Source organism: Nyctereutes procyonoides, unplaced genomic scaffold (assembly GCF_905146905.1).
Source record: "Nyctereutes procyonoides isolate TBG_1078 unplaced genomic scaffold, NYPRO_anot_genome, whole genome shotgun sequence".
NCBI classification, from domain to species: Eukaryota; Metazoa; Chordata; class Mammalia; order Carnivora; family Canidae; genus Nyctereutes; species Nyctereutes procyonoides.
The window spans coordinates 25,306,264-25,322,920 of NW_026575040.1; the positions used below are offsets into that span (position 1 = coordinate 25,306,264).

General features: G+C 34.7%; 1 protein-coding gene across 2 annotated transcripts in view; it reads left to right on the top strand.

The window, feature by feature from the left end:
• The window catches only part of COPS2 (COP9 signalosome subunit 2), a 31,831-nt gene extending 24,656 nt beyond the window's left edge, over window positions 1-7,175 (top strand). For both annotated transcript variants that reach the window (XM_055320048.1, XM_055320049.1), the window contains exons 10-13: window positions 3,695-3,792; window positions 5,116-5,198; window positions 5,713-5,771; window positions 6,423-7,175. In XM_055320048.1, the coding sequence (XP_055176023.1) occupies window positions 3,695-3,792; window positions 5,116-5,198; window positions 5,713-5,771; window positions 6,423-6,567 (385 nt within the window). In that variant the 3' untranslated portion in view covers window positions 6,568-7,175. The remainder of the gene's footprint in view (window positions 1-3,694; window positions 3,793-5,115; window positions 5,199-5,712; window positions 5,772-6,422) is intronic.
• Window positions 7,176-16,657: the final 9,482 nt, after the last annotated feature.

The following is a 16,657-nucleotide window of genomic DNA, read 5'->3' on the forward strand; positions in this document are numbered from 1 at the left end:
TAAAGTACACTACTGGCTACTTGCCTTTTTTCTCTTCTTATCCACATGTGTATTTGCTATTTTTCAGTGGAAAGCTGACAATAGACGCTTTATTATTTTTTTTATTTTTTTTTATTTATGATAGTCACAGAGAGAGAGAGAGAGAGAGGCAGAGACACAGGCAGAGGGAGAAGCAGGCTCCATGCACCAGGAGCCCGACGTGAGATTCGATCCCGGGTCTCCAGGATCGCACCCTGGGCCAAAGGCAGGCGCCAAACCGCTGCGCCACCCAGGGATCCCACAATAGACACTTTAAAACAATTTCACAGTGTTTGTTGTTTTTAACTGCCTTAATCCTAAATAAAATTATGAATTGGTCCACATAAATAAAATATTTTCAACAAGACAATGTCTTTATTCACATATTTTCTCAATTGACAAGATTTAAAAATCATTTTTAAAAAGTTTCCCTCAGATAATTTTCTGAGGTGAGGAGCAGAGAAGTACTGGTAAGCAACCCAAGGATTGGGATCCCTGGGTGGCGCAGTGGTTTGGCGCCTGCCTTTGGCCCAGGGTGCGATCCTGGAGACCCGGGATCGAATCCCACATCGGGCTCCCGGTGCATGGAGCCTGCTTCTCCCTCTGCCTATGTCTCTGCCTCTCTCTCTCTCTCTCTCTCTCTCTCTCTATCATAAATAAATTAAAAAAAAAAAAAAAGAAACTCAAGGATTTATTGATGACTTTCATGAAGAATGGTATGGTTAGCAACTGAAAAAGGTGCTATGATCAATTAGTATTAAATAAAATTATAGAAGATAAACAAGTGGAAAACCTAGAAAATAAAGCTTCCTTTTGCAAAAGAAAACAGTGAACAAGAAAAATTTACCTCTGGTCTGGGAATAATGGAGTTTAAGTTTCTTCAAGTCTTTCATTTTAGATTGTGCAGCTGAGTTTACCAAGACAAAAAGAATATCATTAGGGACAGAGTGTAGGGTGGGGTTTTTTGCATATGTATGTAGATAACTTAAGTGAACAGACATTCTTTTATTTTTTTTATTTATTTTTTAAGATTTTATTTATTTATTCATGAGAGACACAGAGAGAGAGGCAGAGACACAGGCAGAGGGAGAAGCAGGCTCCATGCAGGGAGACCGACGCGGGACTCGATCCCGGGTCTCCAGGATCACGCCCTGGGCCAAAGGCAGGCACCCAACTGCTGAGCCACCCAGGGATCCCCGACATTCTTTTAATAGTCTTTTATAATTTAAAAGTACTGTTAGACTATAAATTATGAGTCACCCATATATATATTTGGAGGAAAAGCTTATTACATGATATTAAGTTCCTATGTAAAATGTCCTCATTTATTTTGTTTTTATCTGGCTATAGGTTTTACAAATTACTGGGTTTGTTTAAGGAAACTTTAATTCTAGCTATAAAAAATAAGAATGATTTTACTTTAAGAGGACAAAACATAGGAGATAAAAACTCTAAATTGCAGTATTAAAAAATCAATTTCTTTGGGGTGCCAGGGTGGTTCTGTCAGTTAAACATCTAATTCTTGATTTCAGATCAGGTCTTAATCTCAAGGTCATGAGTCCAAGCCTCTTGCTGGGCTCCATATCAGCGTGATTTAAAAAATAATAATTTAGGGATCCTTGGGTGGCGCAGCGGTTTGGCGCCTGCCTTTGGCCCAGGGCGCGATCCTGGAGACCCGGGATCAAATCCCATATCTGGCTCCTGGTGCATGGAGCCTGCTTCTCCATCTGCCTGTCTCTGCCTCTCTCTCTTTCTCTCTCTGTGACTATCATAAATAAATAAATAATATAAAAAAAATTAAAAAAATAATTTAATTTTTTATTTCTGTAGTTTATTTTGATACGTATATGTTGAATTATGTTGATTTTAGTTATGAAAGGAGATTTCTCCATCTTTATTTCAAATGGTTTATTCCATCAACATTTGGCCACATTAACTGAAAGATTTGGTTAGAGATTTACTTCATAATACTTGAGAAAAAATGTTTATAAAGTTAAATTGCTAAGCAACAGTTTAAACTTTTTTTTTTTAATTAGGATTTTATTTATTCATTCATGAAAGACACAGAGAGAGACAGAGGTAATATATTACCAGTAAGTAGGGAGCCTGATGTGGGACTCAAACCTAGGACCTAAGCCAAAGGCAGATGCTCAACTACTGAGCCACTGAAGCACCCCAACAGTTTAAACTTTTAAAACTCTTAAAGAAAAATTGAGGGAGAGTTTTGCCCTAGACATTAATATTTCATCTAAATTAAATTGGTTAAATACATTAAAATGGATTAAAAGATTGATTTATCAGACCTTTAAAAAACAGTAGCTATGTTTATATATTATATAACTTATTATAGTGAAACCTCCATGTTGGAACTCATCTGATTTTAATGGTAAATTTTGACCCAAACAAGTGGCCTGTGGTATCCCACATTTCATATAAGATTTTTTTTTTAAGATTTTATTTATTTATTCATGAGCGGCAGAGGCAGACACATAGGCAGAAGGAGAAGTAGGCTCACCCAGTGTGGGACTCGATCCCAAAACCCCGGGATCACACCCTGAGCTAAAGGCAGACGCCCAACCACAGAGCCACCCAGGCATCCCTCATATAAGATTTTTTCTTCCTAAGTCACTTAAATAGTGGAAGAATGTCACTTGATTAAAATATACACATGTGCAAGTATTTTCATTACTTGAATATATCCTCCTATAGTATATATTACAATAATGTATTTGGGGTAGGTGAGAAAGTAATGCTTCCTAATTTTATCTTCCTAGTCAGTTGCCAGCAGACTAGAGGAAAATAATTCCTGTTGAAGCACTTGAATCACCTGCCCCTAACATGAAGTTACATTGCGACCCAACAGATGGAAGCACAGCAGAGGGCGTGCAGAATGGCTGATGATATGTCTTACATATAAAGCAGACAGTGGTGCCATATCCAGAAGGTTGGCTTCTTCCTTCTCAGCACCTTTAGCAGTCCCCATAGTGCCCTACAGAGTTATTTTAAGAATAGATAATAGACACCTCAGAGAATTATGAATATAAATCAGCCTTTGGCCTTCTGCAACAGGGTCATCACTCTCCTTTGTGTGTGTCCCATTTGGCACTAATTACCTACCACTGATATTTCTGCTGTATAACTCGGTGGAATTTTAAGGCTAGAGAAAATTTACAATCAGATACTCCCTTTGCAGAGTGTTAGCAGTTGCTGGTAGCTTTCTAGAAGATAAAAATTAGGAAGCTACATTTCTGAATGATTTTCAGAGAGGATGTGTAGTGTCTTATTTCAAAGATAAGGCCAAACTCCTCCATACAGTAGTATGTATAAAACTTCGTTTCTTAGGGACTAAGTGATAAATGCACAGTTTGAAAGTATCAAACATGAAACAGTTATTATATCTGTCAGTTTTTAACAGTGCTAAGATTTTGAGATTTTAGTGAGTAAATATAGTGTATGACCCCAGAAGATTTATTTAATCTTTCCTTTATAAAACCAAAAGCATCAAAAAAGAAATTAATTTTATTTGCTAAAGGGTATGTTTGTGTGTTTAATTCTGATTTCTATGACAAACTATAATGTAATTTATATTATTACATTTGAGAAATAGGCTTTTTGGATTATCTGAGTTAATACATGACCTCTTTGTGTTTGACAAGATTTATACTTTTTCTTTTAGTGCCTATCAGAATAATGACATTACTGAATTTGAAAAGATTCTGAAAACAAATCACAGCAACATCATGGATGATCCTTTCATTAGGGAACACATTGAAGGTATGTTCTTTCTGCTAACTGAATTCAGTTACCTTCTTTGCTTGTCACTGTCAAACAGTGCTTCTTAATGGATCTGCATGTTTTCCTCTGTGTTGCTAAGTATAGAAATGTTTCTAAATGCTGTCATAGAATAGGATATTATTTAAAATTATGAAGCTGTTTTAAAGAAATTATTCACCAGTTTCCTGCTGTTAATTAACATAATCAAGTTCTAATATGTCCATTTCATTTAAGGTGACTGTCCCTTTACCTTTTTATTTTAATTTAGATATTATTGCATGTTTATTACAGATATTTAGGTTCACAGTTAATTTTTAGGAGTTAGGACAAGTAACAAAAGCTTTAAGAAGTCTGCTGTAGGTGATATAGAGATGCATTTATTTGAAGGGTAGTAGGCTAATGTACCAGTAAGTGTATGAGATTTTTAGTAAGTTCTGTTGGACTAACAAGGACAAAAATCATTCCTTGTTCTGGGACCTCTTTTGTACCTCCAGTGTTCCCACCTGTTATGGATCTATTTGAGGGTTTTTAAATGACCATTTGGAACAACTCAAATACTTAAATTCCAGATGCATCAGGAAAATCTGAAGAATACTTTGGAAGTAATGTTCTTTCTCCCCCTCCCCCCTCCTTTCTCTTTCATTCAGCAGACATTTTAAAAATTCTTGTAGGAAACTAGAATGATATTACCCATAGTGGATATAGGAAAACTTAGAAGTATGTATATGAACTCCAGTCTAGTTTTTTGTTATTTTTTTTAAGGCACTTGTCTTTGAAGAAATTGGAGAAAATTACAAGATCATTATAAAAATATATTACTCTAGGCTTTGAGAGACCATAAAATAAGAGACTTGACTAGCATGAATCAGAGCTTCTTGAAAGATGTTAACTATAGAGGAAATGATGAGCAGTGTGGTGTATTATTGAGAAGGCAAGAGACTATTTTAGGTAGCATCACAACATAAGCAAAATCAGGGAGGTGGGAACAAAAAATTATGGGAAAGTCAGCCTCTAGTCTTAATCTGTGTATGTTGGACCCAGATATTTTTGGATCCAGATACCTTATGTCCAAGGTACCTGGCCGGCTTAGTCAGTAGAGCATGTTACTCTTGATCTTGGGGTGATGAGTTTGAGCCCCCTGTTGGGCATAGAGCTTACTTAAAAACAAACCAAAAAAGCCAAATATGCTATGTCCTTGCCAGGCAGAAAGATGTATTTTGAGAAAACAATTGATATAGTTAATTATTATGATTTAGAGTGCATAATGTTTAGTGAAGATATATAAACTATTAAATTTATTTTCATTTTTGTCTTTTCTTTCAGAGCTTTTACGAAACATCAGAACACAAGTGCTCATAAAATTAATTAAGCCTTACACAAGAATACATATTCCTTTTATTTCTAAGGTACTTATATTCATGGACCTTAATATTTACAATTTGTAGTTATAAATGCAGCATATTTAAAAATGATTTTTGGTAACATTTTATAATACATTTTCAAAATACAACATAACTTAGGGCTTTCCTTTTCATTCTGTGTTTTCTTGGCATAAATTAACAATAAAGAGAAATAAGGAGTCATTAAATTTCTTTTTAAAGATTCCTCAGCCTCAGAGAACATCAGAAGACAGAGTAGTGGCTAAAATATGTAATTGATGTAGTGTTGACCCAACCACAATAAAATTATGGTAAGAATGTACTTTAAAAGTTACAAAGTTTAAAATAAAAATTACAAAGTTAAATATGATCAGATCTGTGTTCTCAGGAATATTTTCATGTGATAATGAAATTTGTCTTAACCTTTCTTTTCATTATATTTCTTTTAAGTGGTAGGAATAAATTTAAAATTAGAATATTCATTATCATAAAGCCTTTAAAGAAGTTAATTAGTAGAATTATAATGAGTCTTTTGTCTTAGGAGTTAAACATAGATGTAGCTGATGTGGAGAGCTTGCTGGTGCAGTGCATATTGGATAAGTAAGTACTTGGCTCTATCTTATCACAAAATGTTTAGGACCATAACATTTGAATAATGGGGGCAAAGATAGCAGAATTCTTGAGTTTTCAAAAAAGCACCCCTTGGCTAGGATTTTCTATTAAAAGAGATATATTATGTATGCATGGTGGCTTTTTGTGAATGAGTAAATATATTAAGCCCTTGATCTCTGAAAAAGTTGTAAATGGTTTTCAGTAAGATTTCTGATTCTGTATATGACCCGTATCTAGAGAGTTAATGAATAGTATTTTTTTTAAAGTATAAGATATGGTATAGAATAGTTTTGAAATTATATTTTTCTTGAAAGCAATATGGTATTTAAAGCTTCACAAATTAGTCACTTTGCTCCTGATTAATCATATAAGTCTTTGCCTCTTGGTTCTTTTAGTGAAATTGATGAAAGGTAGCTCAATTCCAGTTTCTGTCTAAAGTTTTATAAGGCAAAAAAAAAAAAAAAGAAGATTTGTAAGGCGATGAATGAAATAAGTAATCCTGAATTCAGTCACTTAGTGGAGGCAGCAGTTTTTTCTTTTGCATTTATTGATATTCTAAATATTTTATGAAACAGTCTAAAAGATACACTCAATGAAAATGGTTTGTAGACATGTCTTCTTTTATTTATTTATTTCTAGCACTATTCATGGCCGAATTGATCAAGTCAACCAACTCCTTGAATTGGATCACCAGAAGAGGGGTGGTGCCCGATATACTGCACTAGATAAATGGACCAATCAACTAAATTCTCTCAACCAGGCTGTAGTCAGTAAACTGGCTTAACAGAGAACAAGCTTTTACAGACGTACTTAATGCAACAGTGCAGAGATGTAATCCTTAAAAAGAACTGGGAATGGCAAAACTACTGTCGGTTGATGTGTCCTGAAAATTATTGGAGTTATGGCAGAAGTGCTTTTTTTGATCAACTGGTTTGTGTTTTGCTGCTGCATTTATCCCAAGAAAAACAGCTTTAATCTCCAGAAGAAAACCAAAATGCAATGGGATTTATGCTGTATTGACATCTTGCCCTAAACATACAACATCATAGTAATTTGTCATGGGCAACATGACCAGAGAGAAGATTTTTGTCATGATTTTAAATACACTGACATGTTACTGTTGGTTAAATTTAAACATGTTTTACCTGCAGAAATTCTCTCACAAATAACCTGCAATAACTTGAAATGCATACCCTTTTGAACACTTCCTTTTCTCATGTATAAATTAAAATGTTTGCTGCATTTTGCAAAATGTCAATTCTCCAAAAAATGTGTCCGTATATTTCTGTACCTGCAGTGTAGTAAAGGTTTAGATGAAACCCCATAATTATAGTGGCATACTGTCACTTAGGTTTCAAGCAGCAAAATAAACAGTGCAGCTCAGAAATTGTAGTTTGGTTCTTGATGTGTTTTTATTACATTTGGGGTTTTTTGTTTTTTAGTACCTTAGAAAATTATTTTATCTTCAGTTAATGATTTTAAAAAGCCTGGGAGCAAATAAGTTGGTTATTTGCTTTCAAGTTTTTTAAAGTAGTCTTTATTGATAAAGTAAGGAGAACTAGTTTCTAACAAAACACTTGCATAGTACTTACTTTGACAGTGATGCTTTAAAGGAATAAAATTCTTTTTTTTTTCTAAGAATGATATTCCTTTTTAAAAACAAATTCTAACTCAGAATGTTCACTTTAAACAAATATGCCAGAACATAGACAGCTAAATGAATGTTACCCTGTATAGTGATCATGCTGGGAAATTATTTCCTAATTCCAGCAATCTACCATTGCTCAAAACCTCTTGGGTTTTGCTCTTTTAGAATTGCATTCAGAGCTCATTTAAGTCATACGCACTATTAACTTTATGATACACATGTTTAAGAAAACAAAAAGTATCATCAAGCTTGATTTTTTTAAATTTTTTTTATGGTCACCATCATTTGGCACCAAATGACTTTGGACAGTTTCCAAAAATTAATCTGTCTTTGAGGTAATAGTAGAAAGTATGCATCTGGCTTTGAAGGTGATCCCAAAAGAGTTTGAAAGGTATTTTGAGCAGTGGTAGCATAGTTAGGATAATGAACTGTGGCCTTCCACGGTAACTACCATAAAGGAGACACAGCTCATTTGAATGTATTGAGTTTTGGATGTATTTGTTTCATTAAAAAAAAAAAAAAATCACATTATTTTATAGTGTCAAAAGGAAGAACTAAGATTAAGATAATTCCTTTGGTTTTTCTATTGCTTGTTATTATGTAAAAAGAAGTGAGTGGCAGTTCAGAAGGAAGACTGTTGTAACTGAAGAATGACAACCAAGAATTTTTGATCATTTAAATCAGATTTTATAAACAGTGGAAGGAGCATGGACTTAAAAAAAGGCATGCTTATTCGGTTTTGTCAAAATTTTACGAAAATATGTGATATATATTTATACTAAAACTATATAATCCTTAGATTTAGGAAAGCAATCAGTTAATGTCTTTAGCAGATTAAAGCAGTATTAAATACAGGTGCAACTTGGAAATTGTAGAAAACTGAAAGAAAACGAAAGACAAAATGTCTCTGGTAGGGAATAAAAAAGTTTAAGATATTATAAAATGTGTATTTTCTTCTCTTTTACATACATCATTTGTGAAAAATGTGCTAAATTTTTTTTACAGGAGTGATAATAATTAGGACTTATTTTTCAATATAATTTGGAGACCCTTTGTTACCCAAATAAAATTGACAAGTTTCTGTGCCTGTATTCAAATATGTATGCATGTGACAACTGTGGGAAAAGGCCCTGCTTAACTCTGAGTTGATGGAATTAGAATTTAAAGGATTTGAACCATGTGATTTAACCTTTGCATTCCAACCTTCACAATGCCCAGTTCACCTGTGATATCCTTGCCCTGTGGCAGTAGTGCATCTTCCAGTTTCTAGAGGGAAAGCATGCACTTACTCTGGGAAACTGGGCTAAGCATATAACAATATCCAAAGTTATACCGTAATCTTTAATGTAATTGTATGTATTATATAGGTTTTGTTTAATAGTCCCTAAATATAAGTTCCTTTTTAAACATTATTTGCCACATTTGTTTTAGGACAGAGGTTTTTGATATATCTTAACAGTCTAACTTAAAGCTTTTTTTATTTTTTTTCCCATTAAATGTGTTCTGTGTTCCTGTGCATCTTATAGAGTTGAAATCTTTTTTTGAAAAAAAAAAAAAGAAATCTTTTTTTGAGATTGCCTATCAAAATATAACTAAATTTAAGGGAAGTAAAAAATTAATTGGCAAATTTTGAATTACTGATTAAATCTTTCCTTCTGTGAAAACTATAGTAACAAGTAGTTTATATCATATTGTAATGTGTTTATCGCCTTTTTCTTTTACCCCAAACCTGGAAAAACTTACTCCACAACAAACTTTGGCTGCTATTTGAGAGTCATAGATAAATGTCTGCTACAAGAGCTGAATTTCCACTACTTTTTCTGGCGCTTAGAGAATTTTTTTTTTTTTTTTTTTTTTTTTTTAGTAGTCTCTATGCCCTATGTGGGGCTCGAATTCTTGACCCTTGAGATCAAGATTTGCATGCTTCACAAATTGAGCCAGGTAGGTGCCCCTCAAATAACTTTAAGATGAGATGAATATGTATATACTAAGACTTGCTCAAGACTATCTGAGACTCTGGTTTCACATTAGGGTATAATTTTAGTGAGGCCTGTTTTAAATGGGCTACACAGTGGTGGGCTACACAGTGGGGGGTTATTTACTACCTTATAATGGTTTGTCGTGGACTAGAAAAGAGCTATTCTTGATATTTAAAATACGATGGTAAAAATTTTTTTTTAATTTTCTTTTTTAATCCATAGTCTTAATAAATCTTCAGTCAACACAGGTAAGTAAACTTTTGGAGTGGGGCTGGGGGTTGAGGATATCTAATCAGCATACAAAGCAGATTATGTTGGTAAGGAACACTGGCCAGTTTAGTCCATAGGATACCTTTTTTTAAGGGACTCCGAGATAGTTTTATTTATTTACCGAAGATGGTTTTTAAAAATAATAACTTGTAAAAAAATAAAAATAATAATAATAACTTGTTTTTAGAATATTTTAATTATCATTTATATTTAAATAAACGTGAAAAGTTTTCATTTGATTCAGGTCTTTAAAGTGAGACTTGTGCTTAAGAAACTAGTAAAGCTAGGAGTTTCATTCTTTACATGGGATTTATAAAATATTTTGAACTGAGATATTTTAACAAAATACAGGAAGAATTGACTTTTAGCTATTTTGTTTCAAAGTGTTAATGAATACCATCCAAGTACTTCAAATAAATAAAACACTGGGTGTCAGGTGTCAGAATTTGAAGCTCAAGGACTTTGATCTTCATATCTGTGACCAAAATCAAAACTTTTCTTTTTTTGGAGGCTTTACTTGTGTTTGCATTGGTTTTCTCCCCACACACATAATAAGAACATCCCTATATTTTGATACAGTTATAAGTAGGAATCATTTGTAAAAACTGCCTTAATGTAGACATCAGATTTTTAATTTTGCAAGTGTATCAGCTATTAATTTCAGATTAGATTTTACTATATCTTCTAGCTAGCATGTGCCCTTAATAGCATAGATTAGCCAATGATTTAAAATTTTTGTTTACTTCTCTTTGAATCATTCAGTGAGATTTGATGAGGTTTCACTTTTGGAATTTCAAGGCAAGTTAGAATAGCAATGTCATTTGGAGAATTTAAGTTTTATGATGCTAAGCACCACAAAACTGTCAGTGATTCTAAATCACCAGTTCTAAATATTTCTCAAAGAGCTAAAATTCGGTATCACTTGATTTGCTTTTTGAATCTTGAAAAGATTTATTTAACTTGGGTAATATCCCAAAAGAAACCGATGTGTGGTTCTCTAAATTTTGGCTTTAGAGTCATGTTCCTTTAAAACCTGCCGGAATCATTAAAAATGGTGTCAAATCATACAGCATCAAAGGCAGACAACTATACCTTAAAACCCTGGGATAGGCAGAAAAAAATAATTTCTTACTTATCTTACTACTATTGGGGCCAACTTTGTTTCCTCTCGGCCAGGATTTTAAATTTAAACCTTGGTCAGGAGACGCTGAGTGACTCCATGGTTGAGCATCTGTCTTTGGCTCAGGGTGCGATCCCGGATTCCTGGGATCCAGTCCCACATCGGGCTCCCTGCATGGAACCTAATTCTCCCTCTGCCTGTGTCTCTGCTTCTCTTTCTGTGTTCTCATGAATAAATAAAATATTTTTGAAAAAAATAAATGAATAAATAAACCTTGGTCAGGATTTCCACATTAATGGCTAGCCAGTATTTGTGTGTGTGTGTGTGTGTGTGTATACACTTATACATGTGAGTGTATATACAAGTGGGAATACAAAATCTCACTCCCCAATCTCCTCATCATGATTTTTTTTCCAGTTTCCATTTGTCACTTATTTCTGACTCAGGCATATGCCATGAAAAGAATTGCCAGTGTACCAATAACTTACCTGTCATGACTAAGTTTCTCATGGAAGTCAGTGTCCAAAGTTAAAAAATAACCTAAAGGAATTAGGTAGTTGTTTTTTAATTTCTGAATTGGGGCAGTTTAAAGTCAATTGATAAAGGTATTTTTTGGACATCATCTTAATGTGAATTTAGAGATTATAAAAATCTGAAAGTTTTAATCATCCCATGAAGTTCTCAAGTTCTTGCATGCTTAGTTACAGTATATGCTAATACTGTGTTGAATATCTAAGTTTTTGCTAAAGTGTTTCCCAATCTCCTGTTTACTACAATACTAAATTTTTATGCAACTATTTTAAATAACAATTTGGGGGTAGGTAATTAAGATAAATTTTCAATTATATGTCAACCAAGAACTAGGGCAATGATATGGAAAATGCACAATCATAGTTTTGCCATGTTACATAGTTGGTTGCATTACAGGTCTTCTCAGTGTTGTGGTTTGTTTTGTTTTTCAGATTTTATTTATTTATTCATTATTTATGAGAGACAGAGAGAGGCAGAGACACAGGCAGAGGGAGAAGAAGCAGGCCCTATGCAGGGAGCCTAATGTGGGACTCCATCCCGGGACTCCAGGACCACATCCTGGGCCAAAGGCAGGTGCTAAACCGCTGAGCCACTCAGGGATCCCCTCAGTGTTCTTAAACTAGTTTTAAAAAAGACAAATTCTTGAGCTCTTACTAACTGGGTGATAGAAGACAGGTTACTAAGAAGCATGGCAAAGGATGTGTACTTGTAATTAACTTGTCCCACAAGTTAATAACAGAATTGGTTATGTGCAGGATGGGTCATAAGATGCCTTAAGACTTGGTTACTCAAGGATTTTTGACTGAAAGTACACATTCTTTATTGGTAATAAAAGTTACATATTCTACCTCTTAAATATTTACTGTGTAAATACTAGTCTCAGCACAAGACCACAGTGGATCAAACAGTACACTTTATATATTTGTTTGAGTAATTCAATAACGTGTATGTCCCTGAAACAGCTTTTAAATGCTTTAAGAATATTTCTCAGAAAATAGTACTGAAAATCTTGCTTATTTTGTTTGAAATTCAGGGTTTAAGTACTTTCCATTTTTAAGATTACCTTCTTGTTATTTGATTCATGGAGGAGTTGGCCTCCCCTGAACCCTGTATAATGATCTATCCTGGAACAATTCATGTTGCAAACAAGTGTCTCAGGAATTACTCCTTCAGTATAAAATTAAACATTTCTAAGGAGGAAATTAAGCTGAGGAAGGAAGTGGAGGAAAAATGTACTCTCCTAAATCCTTGTTACAGTGCTTTAAAATGAACCCTTTAGGGCTGCAACATGTAAGAAAACACTTGTGAGTTATGTATCCAAAAAATAATGGTCTCAGGTGTAACCTTCAACCTAGTGGAAAGGACCAAACTTAATCTCAAAATACGATAAATCAGACAGCTTTTGAAAGTCAAAGGAGGGATCCCTGGGTGGTGCAGCGGTTTGGCGCCTGCCTTTGGCCCAGGGCATGATCCTGGAAATCCGGGATCGAATCCCACATCGGGCTCCCGGTGCATGGACCCTGCTTCTCCCTCTGCCTATGTCTCTTCCTCTGTGTGTGTGTGTGTGACTATCATAAATAAATAAAATTTAAAAAAAAAAAAGCATAGAGCTTAAAAAAAAAAAAAAAGAAAGTCAAAGGAACTTCCAGGCTAAACCATGTGGCCGCGGTTCCAATGTAAATATATAAAATCAATGTCCCTTTGCACATTGCAAATCCTTTGGCCCTCCAAGTTGTGGGAGTAGGAGGAAAACAGGCAGATCAACTACTCTTTGGGCTACATTTCAAATAGCAGTAGTAGTTGGTATGTTGATAGAATTAGCCCAGGAAGGAACTACCTACACAATATATACATCGAATATCCTGAGTTGTGTTTTTGTTTACTTAATAGTTTTATGGTCCCAGAGTGCCTAGGTGCTCAGTTGGTCAAGAGTCCAACTCTTGATCTCAGCTCAGGTCTTGATCTCAGGTTTGTGAGTTCAAGTGTTACGTTGAGGTCCACCCTGGGCATTGAGCCTACTTAAAAAAAATAAAAATAAAGTTTATGGTCCCAATCCAATTTTTAGAATAATAAATGGAAGCTTATAGTTTTCTTTCTAGAAACTTATTTTAAATTTTGTTGTATTTTGATTGATCCACTGTCAGTTAGTGGCCTTCAACCAAAGAAGGATTACCTATCTTGGACCTGTCAAAAATTACTTGTGAACATAGACTACAAACTGATGTATTTTATTGAGTAGAGTAGGATTGATATTTAAAACCTGGTCTTGGGGGATCCCTGGGTGGCGCAGCGGTTTGGCTCCTGCCTTTGGCCCAGGGCGCGATCCTGGAGACCTGGGATCGAATCCCACATCGGGCTCCCGGTGCATGGAGCCTGCTTCTCCCTCTGCCTGTGTCTCTGCCTCTCTCTCTCTCTCTGTGACTATCATAAATAAATAAAAATTAAAAAAAAAAAATAAAACCTGGTCTTGGGATCCCTGGGTGGCGCAGCGGTTTGACGCCTGCCTTTGGCCCAGGGCGTGATCCTGGAGACCCAGGATCGAATCCCACATCGGGCTCCCGGTGCATGGAGCGTGCTTCTCCCTCTGCCTGTGTCTCTGCCTCTCTCTCTCTCTCTATCTGTGTGTGACTATCATAAATAAATAAAAAATAAAAAATAAATAAAAAATAAAACCTGGTCTTCCCTCCCTTCTCATTATTGTCTTCACCAAGAGGCAGTTAGGAAAGAAATCTGGAAGTACTGGAATACTAAAGAAAAGAATAGAATACTTTCTCTAACCCCTTCATCTTTATTTAACAGAAACTTATTGTGTGCCTGGTATGTCCTAGGAACCAGATGCTCTGTCTTAAAGTTGAAGAATACCATAAGGCACAAATAATCCCTGTGCTAAAAGCTTAGTGCTACAGGGAGAGGCAGATAAGCAAGATAATTTTTGATAGAGAAAAGTTCTATCAATCAATGAAGGTGGGAGAGGCATCACTGAGTATGTGAAAATTGACTTCACACATGAACGAGGAAAAGGAGTTAGGGAAAGAGTAGTCCAGGCAGAGATTAAATCCATATGAGGTAGAATGGGCATATCAAATTCAGGCAAGGTAGAGTATGATATTCAGATGGGAGAGGTGGTCAGACACTAGATTATAAGTAACCTTAGGTTTTGCAATAATGAGTTGAGATTTTATTCTAAAGCAATGGGAAACCATTGGAAATTTAAATTCTGATAAAGCATTTTAAAGGATGATTCTGGCTATCATGTGTAGAAATGATTATATGAGAAAATAGTGTGACCACAGAGACCAGTAAGAGCCCATTGCAGAAGTCTATGATAGGTAATAGAGGCTTTCACATTAGGATTTGTAAAGTAGTGCACAGAATCAGAATAGACTAACCAGACTGGCTTATGAATTGGAATTGAGGGTTGTAAAGGAAATAGAACAAGTTTCCTAGGTTTTCTTCCTAAGCAACTGGTAGATAGTTGTATCATTAAATAAAAATGAAAAAACTAGGAAATCCTAATTTTGGCAAAAGAGGCAGAGTGAGCCAAGAACACAAGAGTGGACTAGAAACTTGGAAATAAATAGTAGTATCACAGAAACTAGGAATTTTAAAACAGTGGTCAACTGTGAATGTTGCTGAGAGGTTAAATAAGGTAAGGGGTTAGGTTAAATAAGATAAAGACCTACGATTTAGCAAGATAGTCATTCGAGAGGCTAATGAGTGATGGGTATGTTCCAGCTCTTCTATGGAATTGCAAGGAACTTCTTTAAATAGTCACTGTCCTTTATTTCTTATAAATTGAAGATGTTTTTTAAAAATCTATTTTTTACATCTTCTGAATGTTAAGCAGGAGAATTTAGGAAATTTTTAAAAGACCAAGCAGACTTTTTACAAAATGTCTCTTCCTTATAAAATATTTAAACTCGTAAGCATTTAATTTAAATTTTCTCTTTGACACCTTTTAACCATGAAATTGTCTCAAACCCATGGCTTTACTTAACATGTTCATGTCCCTACAAAAGCTGTCTAATCTTCCTAGTGTTTATAAAGAATGGATTCATTATATATGTAAACAAGGCCCTTTCGGCTTATCAACTTTCATTATATCTTGGGATATCAGTATAGCTGGATGTTAATGTCACCAAAATCATGAATTCTTGAAATGTTGGATTTGTCTCCAAGGAACTTGTTCAAATATGAACAACACTGTGACAATTAAGAGTTGGTATTTGAGTAATCTCAAACTGACTGTAGAACAACAATATGCCTTATCCAGAAATTATTTTATCTGAAAGTACACATTTGCTTATATACTTGTTGTTCATAGAGCAAGTAGAATAATTTTTTGGAGTTTATTTTGGTGCGTGATTTGAGATAAGTACATAGTAGGGGTTTTAAAAGTATTTTATTTATTCAAGAGAGAGGGAGAGCGAGATAGTGCAAGAGAGCACCAGTTGGGGGAGAGGCAAAGGGAGAGGGAGAAGCAGGCTCCCTGCTAAGTGAGGAGCACAACATAGGGTTCAGTCCCAGGACCCTGGGATCATGACCTGAGCTGAGGGCAGATGCTCACTCAACTGAGCCATTCAGGTGCCCCCAGTAGGGTTTTTTTTTTTAAATGAGTTTAGATTTATAGAAGAGTTGCAAATATAGTATAGAGAATCCTATGTACTCTTAACCCAACTTTCCTCTAATATTAACATCTTATATTATCATGGTACATTTATGAATTTTTAAAACTTATCTCACTCTCTTTTCATCAACAAAATAAAGTACCTTCACATTTTCCCCCACCTACCTCTGGTTTATTCTCTTCCCCCAACCATTATGTTGGAATCCTTTAGAATTTTAGTTGCAGAATATTTTGAACACATTGATCACTGCTTATTTAGACAATAACAGAAAGTCTGCATTCATTTCTTGGTGAATACTTTCAAAGAGAATCTTGTGTGGTAATTATTCTGAGTTCCTGATATGCTTGTGTTTATCTTGACTAATTTTTACATATAAATGATAAGTTAGCTAGAACTAGGCTCAATTTTTTTCCTTCAAAACTTTAAACACGTTATCCGGTTGTCTCCTTGCATGTAGTATTGCCAATAGTGAAATTTGACATGATCTGACTTCTATTACTTTGCAAATAATCTGCTTATACCTTCTGGCAGTTTCTTTAATATTATTTTATTTCACTTCAATATTTTTAGGTGAGGGGTTTTTGTCTGTTGTGTTTTTATTATCCATTCTGTTTGGTATTCTTTCAATATAAAGACATATCTGCATTTAATTCTAGAAAATTGTCATTACTTCTTGAAAGATTTCTTCCCTTGCATTT